The sequence below is a fragment of the Panthera tigris genome, chromosome A1, assembly GCF_018350195.1.
Source record: "Panthera tigris isolate Pti1 chromosome A1, P.tigris_Pti1_mat1.1, whole genome shotgun sequence".
NCBI classification, from domain to species: Eukaryota; Metazoa; Chordata; class Mammalia; order Carnivora; family Felidae; genus Panthera; species Panthera tigris.
In genome coordinates, this window is record NC_056660.1 from 136,329,360 (window position 1) to 136,341,948 (window position 12,589).

General features: G+C 39.2%; 2 protein-coding genes across 7 annotated transcripts in view; one reads left to right on the plus strand and one right to left on the minus strand.

Annotated features, from left to right (window-relative positions):
- MRPS27 (mitochondrial ribosomal protein S27) overlaps positions 1-12,589 on the minus strand; it is a 130,160-nt gene that overhangs the window by 89,340 nt on the left and 28,231 nt on the right. For all 4 annotated transcript variants that reach the window (XM_042988112.1, XM_015536556.2, XM_042988122.1 and 1 more), the window contains 2 exons: positions 11,267-11,324; positions 7,600-7,704 (listed from right to left, as the gene is read on the minus strand). The gene's annotated coding sequence lies outside the window, so the exon portion shown is untranslated. The remainder of the gene's footprint in view (positions 1-7,599; positions 7,705-11,266; positions 11,325-12,589) is intronic.
- The window catches only part of PTCD2 (pentatricopeptide repeat domain 2), a 120,121-nt gene that overhangs the window by 1,636 nt on the left and 105,896 nt on the right, over positions 1-12,589 (plus strand). For all 3 annotated transcript variants that reach the window (XR_006218426.1, XM_042988135.1, XM_042988140.1), the window contains exons 3-6: positions 2,984-3,113; positions 7,114-7,231; positions 10,578-10,656; positions 11,311-11,402. Coding sequence is in view for 2 of the 3 variants with exons in the window: in XM_042988135.1 (XP_042844069.1) it covers positions 2,984-3,113; positions 7,114-7,231; positions 10,578-10,656; positions 11,311-11,402 (419 nt within the window). In the remaining variant the exon portion in view is untranslated. The remainder of the gene's footprint in view (positions 1-2,983; positions 3,114-7,113; positions 7,232-10,577; positions 10,657-11,310; positions 11,403-12,589) is intronic.

Consider the following 12,589-nt stretch of genomic DNA (forward strand, 5'->3'; position numbering starts at 1 on the left):
AGTAAAAAGTACATTTTGCATAGCATCCCCACTGTACACATACATATGTATACACAAATGAAACACAGTGAAACAAAACCATCTTGTGGGATGCATTTTCATATTTTTCTACTCTGCAAAAAAGTCAATAGGGTAAAACATTTTTTTTTTTTTTTAATTAGCAAAATATTGGTCATTTTGGAACCCAGATGATGGGCACATGAGAGGTCATTATACTGTTCTCTTTCTGTTTTGGGGTATGTTTGAAAATTTTTATTACAAAAAGCTGAAAACTACTATCCTAGTTCTTATTCCTGTCAGCATCTGAGAACTCTTGTTGAATTCATTCCCTCTCTCCACATTTTTTCCAGTACTTTAAATTCCTTGATAAGCATAGCAAGACTTCCCTTTGTTAATAACAGTTTAGTTTGTTCCTACTAAATTTCTCAGATCTCCTTCCTCTCACTGTCAAATGTTTATGGGCACGTAATAAACACTGCTTCTAGCCCTCCAGAAATCAGTTTTTCCTCACCACTTTTCTATTGATATACATTATACCACCTAGGGAATGAGTAGATAAGCCTTCAGAGTGAGGGAGAATATGTTAATCTCCAGTGGACATTTTACTCCTGATTTTCTCAGCCTGGATTTTACTTCAGTCTTCTTTTTACTCATCACTTTTGGAGCTTTGTGAAGTTGGCAGTTAGGGCCTCATGTCATTTTTTAGTTACATCCAATTGTAGTGTTTCTAAAGCTGTCACAATTGAGCATATGTTCTGAAAGGCAGTTAATGTAATGAGTGCCAATCTACTCCATGGTCAGATTGATATTTATAAAAATCCTGTTAACATTTCTTCATTATAAGAACCGACAGTGGTCCTCTGTCCTACACCATATTGTGTACATTCCCCCCGCCACACAGCCACCCACCCACTGCCACCAGCTTCCCAGCTCCTCCATAATGGGTCCCTTACCCTTTATGGAGTCCAGTATGATTTCCTGTTAATGTAATTACAGTTCTTCCCTCACCACTTTCCCCTGTGCCCAGTTCTATGCTGTTATTCATGCTGATTCTTATACCAAGAATAATCCCCTCTCCTGAGTTTCTCCAGCCCTATCCAGCCACTTCCCTTCTGGTACCTTTCCACATCTGCCAAACCTGGTCTATTTCTGCTGCCCTGATTTCTTTCTATTTATATAGTTGGTCACCTGTCACTCCCTCAGTCATTGTTTTCAAAAAAAAAAAAATTTTAATGCTTATTATTTTTGAGCAAGAGAGACAGACAGATTGCGAGCAGGGGGAGGGGCAGAGAAGGAGACACAGAATCCACAGCAGGCTCCAGGCTCTGAGCTGTCAGCACAGAGCCTGACGCGGGGCTTGAACTCACAAACCGTGAGATCATAACCTGAGCAGAAGTCGGACGCTTAACCGACTGAGCCACTCATGTGCCCCTCAATCATTGTTTTCAGATAGCTTTGCGTAACTGTGTCATGTTTTTTCAAATAGATTAAGTTCTTTCAGGAGGGGAACCCTGCCTTAGCCTTCCTTGTGTTGCTCACAAACACTTAAATCTTGATTTTTTGTTTGCAAGTGCAAATTATACTGTTGAAATTTTGGATTCTTAAGGCTATTGAAAAGTGTAAGTCATCCCATTAGAATTATTTACATTAGAAATTGTTTAGAAACAGTTAATAGTATAAATTCTCTTAAATCTAATAAGTGATGGAATGAAAATGAGAACAAAAAATGATTTACTGGCAATTACTATATAGTAGGCCCTGTGCTAAATGCTTAACGTACGTTATGTCAGGATACCCCATGAGGTAGCTCTCACGATTCTCACTTTACACGTGGAATCAAGTCTAACAGACAAGGGTCTCCCCATAGCATGCAAGTAGCAGAGTCTAGCTTATAGCCCGGGCCTCTCCACCTCTGAAACCTTTAACCATGACCTGGCTCTGCAAGTAAAGATTGGATGGTCCACAGTATTAACTTAAACCAGGTGGGCCTTCTTTTCTTTAAATTGAGAACAGTGTCTGCCTCAGCTTCCCAGTCTTGTGTTTTAATACATATTGTGCCATTCCTTTAAGCAGCCTTCCTTCAAAGCTCTGGGCCTTGGAGCAAAACCCGTAGACTTTTCTTGGCAGCTCCTGATACTGAGAACAGCTCTGCCTTCTAGAAAGCAGATGCTTCTTTAGTGCTGGGCTTGCATCTCACCCCACATTCTGCTGAGAATCTGATCCCTTCCTAATGCCAAGAAGCAGTGTTTCCTTTTCGTGTTTGACTGTCTCCACAGTTGATCAGATACAAGACGGGACAGAGATAAGTATAAGCATTTTGAAATGATTCTGTTACCAAGAGTGTTTGCTGCTGTTGAGAGGATGGGTTTTTTTTTTTTTTACCCTGTGTATATTATGTAGTACTGTGTCATGCTGTCTAATAACTGAGTAGGGAGAGCAAGAGAAATGAAAGGTAGAGTTGAACCAAATGCTAGAGACTTGAAATATTGCTAAATCGTGTAGATCAACCACTGGGGCAAACCCATCTTCAGTACACATTTTCCTTTCAGTTTTCTTGCTAGATACCCTGCCAATTGTTGGTTTAGATGTCTTGGTTGCATTTTTTTTTTTTTTTTTTTTTTTTTTCTAATGGGTCACCTGTCGATAGTTTTTTGGACCAAGCCTCTGGGACATAGTTCTTAAAACTTCAGTGTGCAGAAGGATCACCCAGGTAGTCAAAATTGCATATTCCTGTGTTCTTACCCTCAAAGATTGTATGTTAGAAAGTTTTGAGTGGGCCCCCATCCTGTGCTCCTGTAGCACAGATGGTTTGCTTCATAGACCTTCTGTCATACTGCTCTTAAGGACACTAGTCAGTGATGGGAGCCTCTCTCAGTGCCTCTTTGCAGTGTGCCAGAATCCAGCTTCCCCTTCTCCCTGAGGTGAGACTCCTGACAGTCCCAGTCAGCCTGAGTGATGGCCACCACACTATGCTTTCTTCCAGCAACCTACCTGAGAAACATGAAAGAGAAATTGGCCCAGAATAAGCTCATCTTGAAGGACGAGTTGAAAACCTTCCTTCATTTGTGTGATACCCGGGATGATGTGGAACTGGCTAAAAATGTCATTTACAGGTGAGGCATTTCTGTACAATTCTGCCAGGTTTGGTTTCTTCTTTCTTTTTCCTGAAGAATCTCATCCATTTAACATGGATTCAGCTGGCAACTATACATTGATGACTTTCAAATCTCTTGTCCACATGCCTGCCCCCAGCTCCAGACATTTATGTTCACTTAACAATCGCTTCCTGGATTCCTTCTATATGCCAGGTACTAAGGATAGAAAACCAGAATTCATGTCCTAAGAAATCACCAGCCTGATGAAGTCCGCTTACATATCCCCTAAGTCTTCACATTCAACTCACACAAATTGCTTCTTTTTACTATTTTCTGTCGTACTGACCCCTCAGGACAGATAACTGGGAGCCTCTTTCCTCTAACCTTACTTGCTCTCCTCCCTGACAGGATGAGAAATCCTACTGCTTCCACTTCCCTGGTTATCTCTCATCTCTGGCCTTCCTCTCTCTGTCCTCGTTACCAGTATCTTAGTTCAGGCCTCGTCATCTCTCACTTGGACCACTTCATAGACTCCTTGCTCATCTGTCTCCTCCAGGCGAATGTCTCTTTCTCTGATCCATTGTCATTTTCCCACGTCAGGGGAATTCCCGTGTAATCATAGTCTGCTGTTAGGAAACCTAGCAAAGGTTTCACTTACTCGGGAAGTGTATGAACCGAAATCAACAGGCTTTGTTTCTAAAATTAAATTCATGGTCTTTTTTTTTTTTTTTTAAACCATTCCTGAAAGATAGGTTTCTACACGTGGACCTGCATTTATAATGTAGAGAGAGTAATAGAAGTGTGTTCATATGAAGAATACTGGAAGAGTATGTACCAAAAGTTAATTGTGGTTCTCTGGGAGTTATACATATTTTTTGGTTTAAATACGTAATTTTTTTAGTCTCAAACTTGTCTATAGTGGGCATTATCAATTTTATAATATGAAAAATTAATGTTATCTTTAAAAGGAAAAAACATAAAATTACACACAATCCATTGAAAGTTTGAAAAACACCAAAAAAGTAGAAGAAATACATCACAGATTCTGCTATTTCTGTTGTCTCTTGTTGCACACCAGAACATGATAACTGTTTTTTTCTGTTATCTATTGTTATCTATTATCTATTATTTCTGTGGGTCAGGAATTGAGGCCTGCTAGTTCTGTATTGGTGTCTGCTAAAGTCACTTGCTCCTCTATGGTCAGCTGCTGGCTGGTCTGAGCTGGAAGGTCCAAGAGGCTTTACTTGTATTTCTGATGCCTGAGTCCGCGTGACCCCTCTCTCCTTGGAGTGTCTCGTCATTCATGAGTCTAGCCTGGCTGCACTAGCACCCTGCACAAGTGGAAGCTGCAGGCCTTGTAAAGCTGCCTGGAACTGGCACAGCTTCACTTCTGTCACATTGTCTTGGTCAAGGCAAGTTACCTGGCACACCCACACTCAGCAGGGAGGAGCAACAGTTCCACCTCCGGATGGATCAACCACTGTTGATATTTGATACATTTTGTCACTGATTTTTTTTTTAAACTTTTTTTCACTGTTTATTTTGGGGGGGGGGCAGGCAGAGCATAAGTGGGGGAGGGGCAGAGAGAAAGGGAGACAGAATCTGAAGTAGGCTCCAGGCTCTGAGCTGTCAGCACAGAGCCTGATGCAGGGCTCGAATCCACAAACCACAAGATCATGACCTGAGTCGAGGCTGGATACTTAGCTGACTGAGCCACCAGACATCCCCATTTTCTCACTAATTTTTTACATGCAAAGATTGTATGGTTTTGATAGGGTTTATTTATACTTTTCTAATAATTACTGTATATATAATGATAGCGTTTTCTACTTAGTATTATAGCATAATTTTTTTGTTAATATACCTTAGGAGTTGTTAATATACCTTAGTCTATTTTAATGACTTTATAATATTCCATTGTATGTCAGGTACCCCTCTTGTTGAATGTCTGATTTTTGATATTTTCATCAGTATGAATAATGCCGTGATGAGCAACTCTATGCATAAAACATACTCTTTCTGTTTTGGAGATGATCAGAGAATATGAACATTTTAAAATTTGTTGATACAAATGCCAGATTATTTTCCAAAAGGGTTATGCTAATTTACATTTGCATGGTATTAGGAATCCTAATACTATCTCAGTTTCACAAAGATGAATCATATTAGACCCTCTGGCTTGTTTTATTGTCAGTTTTTACTACCCAAATCTAAATCATTGCTAATAACTCTGCCCAGTTGCTGTCTCTTCCCTCTACTGGTGGACAGCTGGAAAAGTGGGAAAATGGGCAGGTCCGTGGCCTAACCAACCTGTTCTCTGTCTTGCTGACACAGGCACCCCACTACTGGGGAGGAAGAGTAATGAGCTAGAACATAAGCTCTTTATGCATAGAGTCAAAAGTGAGGAGCAACTTAATCCCCCCCATAGTCTTGACCACATGCCGGTGTGTGGTTTATTAGGGGTATTTTAGATTCTCTGATTTGAACATTTCTTGTCAAGAAGAGGTAATACTTTGTGAATTTCTAGCACTTTTATTAGTGTATATGTTCTCTAAATTGGGGAAACTTTTGTTTTGCATTATTTTATTTTTAATCTGGCATAAATTTTTCATGACACTATTTTTGGAACGCATTGATTTTTAAAGATCTTTTCCACAGTATGCCTTATATTTTATAAGACCTGACACATATGGCAGATTTTCCGTGTGCTAGTAGGCATGTCATCTTAATTAATCGTTACAAAAAGTCTTTGAGTTGAACTTTTATCTCCATTTACAGATGAAGAAACTGAGGCATGGAGTGGTTAACTTATTTGCTCCTGGTTATACAGTTAGTAACTAAAAGAACTGGGATTTAAACTGTCAGCTTGGAATCAGAATCTAAAAATCCTTAGTCACTGTACTATATTGCGTTTAAATAACCTAATTCTTTCCCCCCCAGTATTATTGAGGTATGACTGACAACTAAAACTCATGTATATTTAAGGTGTACAACTGATATAATTTAATTCATAACTTGTAATGAAGCACTGAATATATTTTATAATTTCTATAATTTGACTACGAAGTGTATCTTTGAAAGTACATATCATCATTCTATTTGGCATTATGTATGTTTGGGATACACTATCCATGATGTTACTGTGACTGTCCTCCGTGATTTCGGCAGAAGGCTAAAAAGCGTTCTGGTTTTAAAGTCAGAGCTATTCCCCGTGGTATGTGTGATTTATTCACATAATGAGTCTTAGTAAAATCTGGTTTACAAGTAATCTTGCGATACTTATTTTGTCACCAGATTGTCTTCTTGGTGTCTAAAACAGAAAGAGTTGGTTATTGAAAGTAAATTTATGCTAGCAATTTTTAGTTCTGCATCCTAACTGGTGGACTGACTGCTTGTAGAAACCTCAAGGCACGTATAAGATGTCACTGTCTGAAATTAGCTTTTTGTTAAAACTAAACTTCAAAACAGCATTTAATTTGTTTAGCTAGGTGATGGTAGATCACATATGCCTTTTCCTGAGCAGAGGAAAACAGCGATGGATCTAAATTGTAAAGTACATCTGTAGGTTGTCTGTCATCCTCTATGGAGAAGTCACATTTGAGGAGGACAGAGCATCACTTCACTCCTTTGATTCGTTCCTCTCTAGATGGGGTCCATACAAAGACACAGTGCCATTCTCTTGAGTTTGCTGTGCAAGAGCCCTGTTGTTCCCTGACCTTTGCTAGCACTCATCCTAGCAGTTTGTTGATATATTGAGAAGATAATTACAATGTACATTTTTCCATTCTTTGATTTCATGTGGTTATGTGGGCCTCTCACAAACCCTTTCTATTTAAATGTCTGGCATACTTCACTCCAGAATTCCTCTGTCCTCGTTTCTGCACTTTTCTCCCTCAGGACTGTGAGAGTACCTCGTTCTTTATTGTGTCCCCAGCATCTAGCAGAGTACATGCCACAGTCGGTCTGTCCTTTTCCCTGCATCTCACTATTTGACTCACTGAATCATTTTCATTACCAGGTACCATACAGAGAACAGAAATGTCACTTTGGGAGAGTATAAATTTGGACCACTTTTCATGAGGTTGTGCTACGAGTTGGATCTTGAGGAATCTGCATTGGAACTCATCAAAGACCAGGTTATTGTCTCCCGATTACTGTCCCTGTCAGTGTGATTTCCTTGTGCTGAGCCTCTGGTGTTTTTAGTGATGTTAGGGAAGGCATCTCTCTTACATTATTCCTGGCTTAGATTTTTCAGATCAATGTTCCTAAGCTGAAGGAATGAGCTCTTACCTGTATTTTAAGGTTTCCTTGGAGTCCATTGCTATGAAGAGGCCTTGCTCTTTTCAGACAGAGGTGTAGGACAGGTGTGGAAGAGATGTATGGACAAATTATAAGGGGTCTACCTTCCTTGGTTGTGACCTGGGACTAACCTCTCAGAGAAGCTTTTAGCGGGGGATTGTTTAAGACAGGCAGCCATTTTCAGATTGCCTTTCCTGTTACCCACCTGTGATTCTTCTTTCTTTTTATATTTTTTACTTCTTGTTGATGGCCACCTTGTATAGTGCTTTTCTGGTTTTCAGAATACCTTCACATCTTCTGATTTTCTTTTCTTAAAGACAAAAATAATGATAATTATTTCTGTAATTATTTATTGAACATATACTGTGTCCTCAGCACTGTGCTTAAGCACTATACCTGCCTGATTTATTTCGCACAGACCGTGGTGAGGTGGATACTGTCATTCTATCCATTTTTTTTTAATTTTTTTTTTTTAACGTTTATTTATTTTTGAGACAGAGAGAGACAGAGCATGAATGGGGGAGGGGCAGAGAGAGAGAGGGAGACACAGAATCGGAAGCAGGCTCCAGGCTCTGAGCCATCAGCCCAGAGCCCGACACGGGGCTCGAACTCACGGACCGTGAGATCGTGACCTGAGCTGAAGTCGGAGGCTTAACTGACTGAGCCACCCAGGCGCCCCATCATTCTATCCATTTTACTGATGAGGAAACTGGCACTTACACACATGGTAAATTCATACATGGTCAGAAACATTTATTTTGGGGCCAGGGCTGGCAACCTGGGACCCTTTTGTATTTTTAGGAACCCTCTACTAAATTGTGTTTCTGTCTTGTACTCTTCATACAAAGTGTTCTTTCTTTTTTTTTTTTTTTTTAATGTTTATTTTTTGAGAGAGAGAGAGAGAGAGAGAGGGAGAGAGAGAACGAGCGGGGGAGGGGCAGAGAGAGAGGGAGACACAGAATCCGAAGCAGGCTCCAGGCTCCGTGCTGTGAGATCATGACCTGAGCCTAAGTCAGATACTTAACTGACTGAGCCACCCAGGCACCCTTAAAGTGTTCTTTCCATGGTAGAGCTGTGAGCTCTTGACTTTCCCCTCTTTTAAGGACACGCATTATTTAGAAAGAGGATCATACTGTATTAGTAACCAGAGAAAAGGGGGTTTTACAACAGTGAGGATTAGTTTGAACCTATATTTTTCCTAAAAGAAAAATATACATATTTATATTTTAGTATATAGCTATTAAAAATCTGCAAGAATCTACATGAAATCCCTACTGCTTATCTTTAGGGGGTAGAATTACAGGAAATTCTTACTTTTTACTTTATATGTTTTTGTATTGTTTGACTTCAGTAATCATGTGTTGTAATTAAAGGAAAATGAAGGAAAATGAAAATTTCACTGTAATGACAGCCATGAGTCTAATGATTAAAAAGCAAAAAGAATATGCAACTTCAGTTGTTTTTTTGTTTTTTTTGTTTTAAACTTAGACCCATGCATGAAATAATCATATACAACCAAGTTGCCTGGAGTAGCAGATTAAACTGAATTTGAGTCCAGTGACATTAAAGCCTAATCCTGTTTCCACTCTTATTGTGTCCCCTACCCTGAACCCTGTAGTGCTGCCCGTATCATAGCCACTGTCTGCATGTATCTATGGAGCCCTTGGACTGTGGCTAGTTGAAATTACATGGGCTGTAAGGGTAGAATGCATGATGGATTTCACATGCTTGATATAAAAAAGAAGAAGTGCTTAATTTTTTTTGATTACATGTTGAAATTATATTTTGCATTTAGTGGCTTAGATAACATCATTAAAACTGACTTCCTGTATTTCTACTTTTTTTAATGAAGCTACTTGAAAATGTAGAACCACATATATGGCTCACACTGTGGACAGGGCTGCTCTGGGCCTTCCCATCATACTCAGAGGAGAACTCAGACCCCTGACCATGACTTAGAGGTCCCTTGTAGTGTCTCATCACCTGCCATCCCCCTTGCTCACTCCACTCTTGGGCTTTCTTATTCTAAGAACTGCCACACCCATGGTCTCAGACTAGAATGGTCTACACCCTCGTCATCAAGGCCCTCCTTTACTCCATTGAGGTCTCCTCAGAAAGTCTTCCCTGATGACCTTCTATCATCTACTCTATCCCTTTTTCCCGCTTCATTGCTCTTCGTAGCCCTTATTGATAACTTGAAACTACATTTTTACTTCTTCACTGGTTTTACTCGTTCATCGTCTCCCATGCCAGAATTTAAGCTCTACTAGATTATAAGCCCCACTAGAGTTAGGGCAGGGTTATGTGTCTTGTTTATTATTTCTTTATTTTCAGCCCCTAGAACAGGGTCTGCATAGTGGGCTTTCAAAATAAGAACAAACTAGAGCAAGGAGGCATTTAATGGCATATTTGAATAGCATGTGTTACATTATCGTGATATTAAAAATGTTGAGGAAAAAATGTTGAGAACCACTCTTCTAGTGAATTATTTCAAAAAGTGAATATTATTCATTTGCCAAAAGAGCATCACAGCTTTGTAAGACTCTTCTTGCTTAGTCCTCATGCATACTTATACCTGCCTTTTCATATTTTTTTGACATTTATTCATTTTTGAGAGAGAGAGAAAAAGACAGAACATGAGCAGGGGAGGGGCAGAGAGAGGGAGACACAGAATCCAAAGCAGGCTCCAGGCTCTGAGCTGTCAGCACAGAGCCCGATGCAGGGCTTGAACCAGTGAGATCATAACCTGAGCCAAAATCTGAACGCTTAACCAATTGAGCCACCCAGGTGCCCCTGGCCTTTTCATATTAATATACTGCCACCCACATTGCAGGACCCCCTTACCAAAGTTAATTGACTTGTTTCTTTTTTTGTAAGCACAGGAGAGCCATGTATAATGAAGATGTCCTTCACTGTATTTCTGAAACCCAGAGAGCTCTTGCCATACTGCTTGCCTCGTTTGTATGCCCAGCCAAAGACATGACAGTCGAAAGAGTGGGCAGCATTTGAATTTTTTTGAAAAATAAATCCTGGTATATCAGAGATTTATTAGAGAATTCAGGGGACCAAATGAATAAAGTATATGCAAAAATAAGTCCTGGATAGAGAAGATAGAATTATAAAAATATATCCTCAATAGTTAAAAACTTTTAACCAAACTGTGTTTGTTTGTTTTTTTATTAGCATTTACGAGGTTTCTTCTCAGACACCACGTCGTTCAATATTTTGATGGATATGTTATTTATGAAAGGCAAATATACAAGTGAGTATTAGAATTTGTTGAAAAATTCTGTCTTTGGTAGTATAGCAGTTAGGAAAAACAATGGACCATGCAAAAGTGATCCTTATATACTTAAATTTTTTTTTTTTAACGTTTATTTATTTTTGAGACAGAGACAGAGCATGAACAGGGGAGGGTCAAAGAGAGGGAGACACAGAATCTGAAACAGGCTCCAGGCTCTGAGCTGTCAGCACAGAGCCCGACTCGGAGCTTGAACTCACTGACCGCGAGATCATGACTTGAGCCGAAGTCGGCTGCTTAACCGACTGAGCCACCCAGGCACCCCTATGATCCTTATATTCTTGATGAATGACTGAACTCTGGAGACTTCATTCTTTTAAGTTTGAAAACAACATTATTGCATCTCATGTCATACCTTAAACTAAACACCCTGATTTTACTTATGCTAAAAGTATAAGTAGGTTTAAAATATTAGTTCTTACTGTATCGTTTGATAATTTCTTTGAAATTTAGTTAATTGATAAATGACTTTGACAGATAGCTTTGACTTGCTCCTGGAATATACTTTTCAGTAGATGGTGCTAAACAGATTAGAATGCTGGGAATCAATAGTAGACGACTCTGAACTCACCTGAATGCATTTAACACTGTCCGCCCACTTCTCATTTTTGGTAGGTGCGCTGGAAGTGCTGATAGAGATGAAAAACCAAGATGTGAAATTCAACAAAGAAACCTATGTCCTTGCTTTTGCAATTTGCTACAAACTGGTAAAACTGTCTTCTCTTAACTTTTAGAGCACTGTGGGTAGTGTTTGAGAGAGGATTTTTTTTTCTACAAAGAATAATTTAGTTTCTCTGAAGTCTTTTTTTCCATCTGGTGCAGATATTTCAATTTTAAATGTGTTCATTTTTAGAAAACTCAAGTTAGCCACGTCAGTTTTATCATGGAGAAAGCAATTTTATCATCTTTCACTCTTCTTTGGCAATTCTGTGGATAGGGAGAACAAGGAACAGTGTGCTGGCTGGGTTCAAGGTCTGCGAAGGATCCCCTTGCTATCAGTCTCATGCTGAACTCGTTGAGACAAGACCTCTCTGTAGTTCTCTCCCATGGAAATCTGACCATCCTTCTTTGGTGAACTCAGGGGCTACTTTAATTTCATCTGAATATTTTCTGTGATTCAGAGTTGGAAGTAATATCCTTTAATTGTGCTCTATTTATATCACCTATGTGACATTTATCACTGCTTGATGTTATTCTAAGTAGATGTATGTTTCATCCTCCCCACTAGAGGATAAGTTTGAGGCATTTTTTGTACCAGCATCTAACAGTGCCTGGTGTACAGTTGATCTTTAATAAGTGTATGTGACACTAAGATAAACTCCTTCAAGACAGAAAACGTGACTTAGAAGTCCATGTCATTACTATATCAAGATTGTTTTTTTACATACAGAAACTATTTCTTCTTCACTGAGTGAATGAATCAGTGAATACATGACAGCTGATATAGTGCAGTGACCAAGGTTGCATGCTTTACTATAGACATTTGTGTTATTTAAACTTTGGAAACTTAACAAAACCTTTTTATGGGGAAAAAGAAGGAACCAGGTAAGGTGGAAGAGCATGGTCCATGAAAACGTTTCCCTAAAAAGGGTAGCAATAATTTTCCAAAATAAGAGAGGCAGTAAGTAGGGTGATAGTGGAAAGAAAAATCTTCTGGGAAATTGAGAAACATATAGTCTCAACTTTAGCATTCACTGGCTTTGAAGTGGTCATGTAATTCATTTGTGAAATGAAAGGGTTGATTTCAAGAGCCCCAAGCTTTTACTATAAAAGGCCAGATAGTAAACGCTTTAGGCTTTAGAGGCCATGTACAGTCTCTACCATATATGGTTTTTGTCACATATTCTATCTTTGTTTTTGTTTTTACAAACCTTAAAAATTTTGAAAACCATTT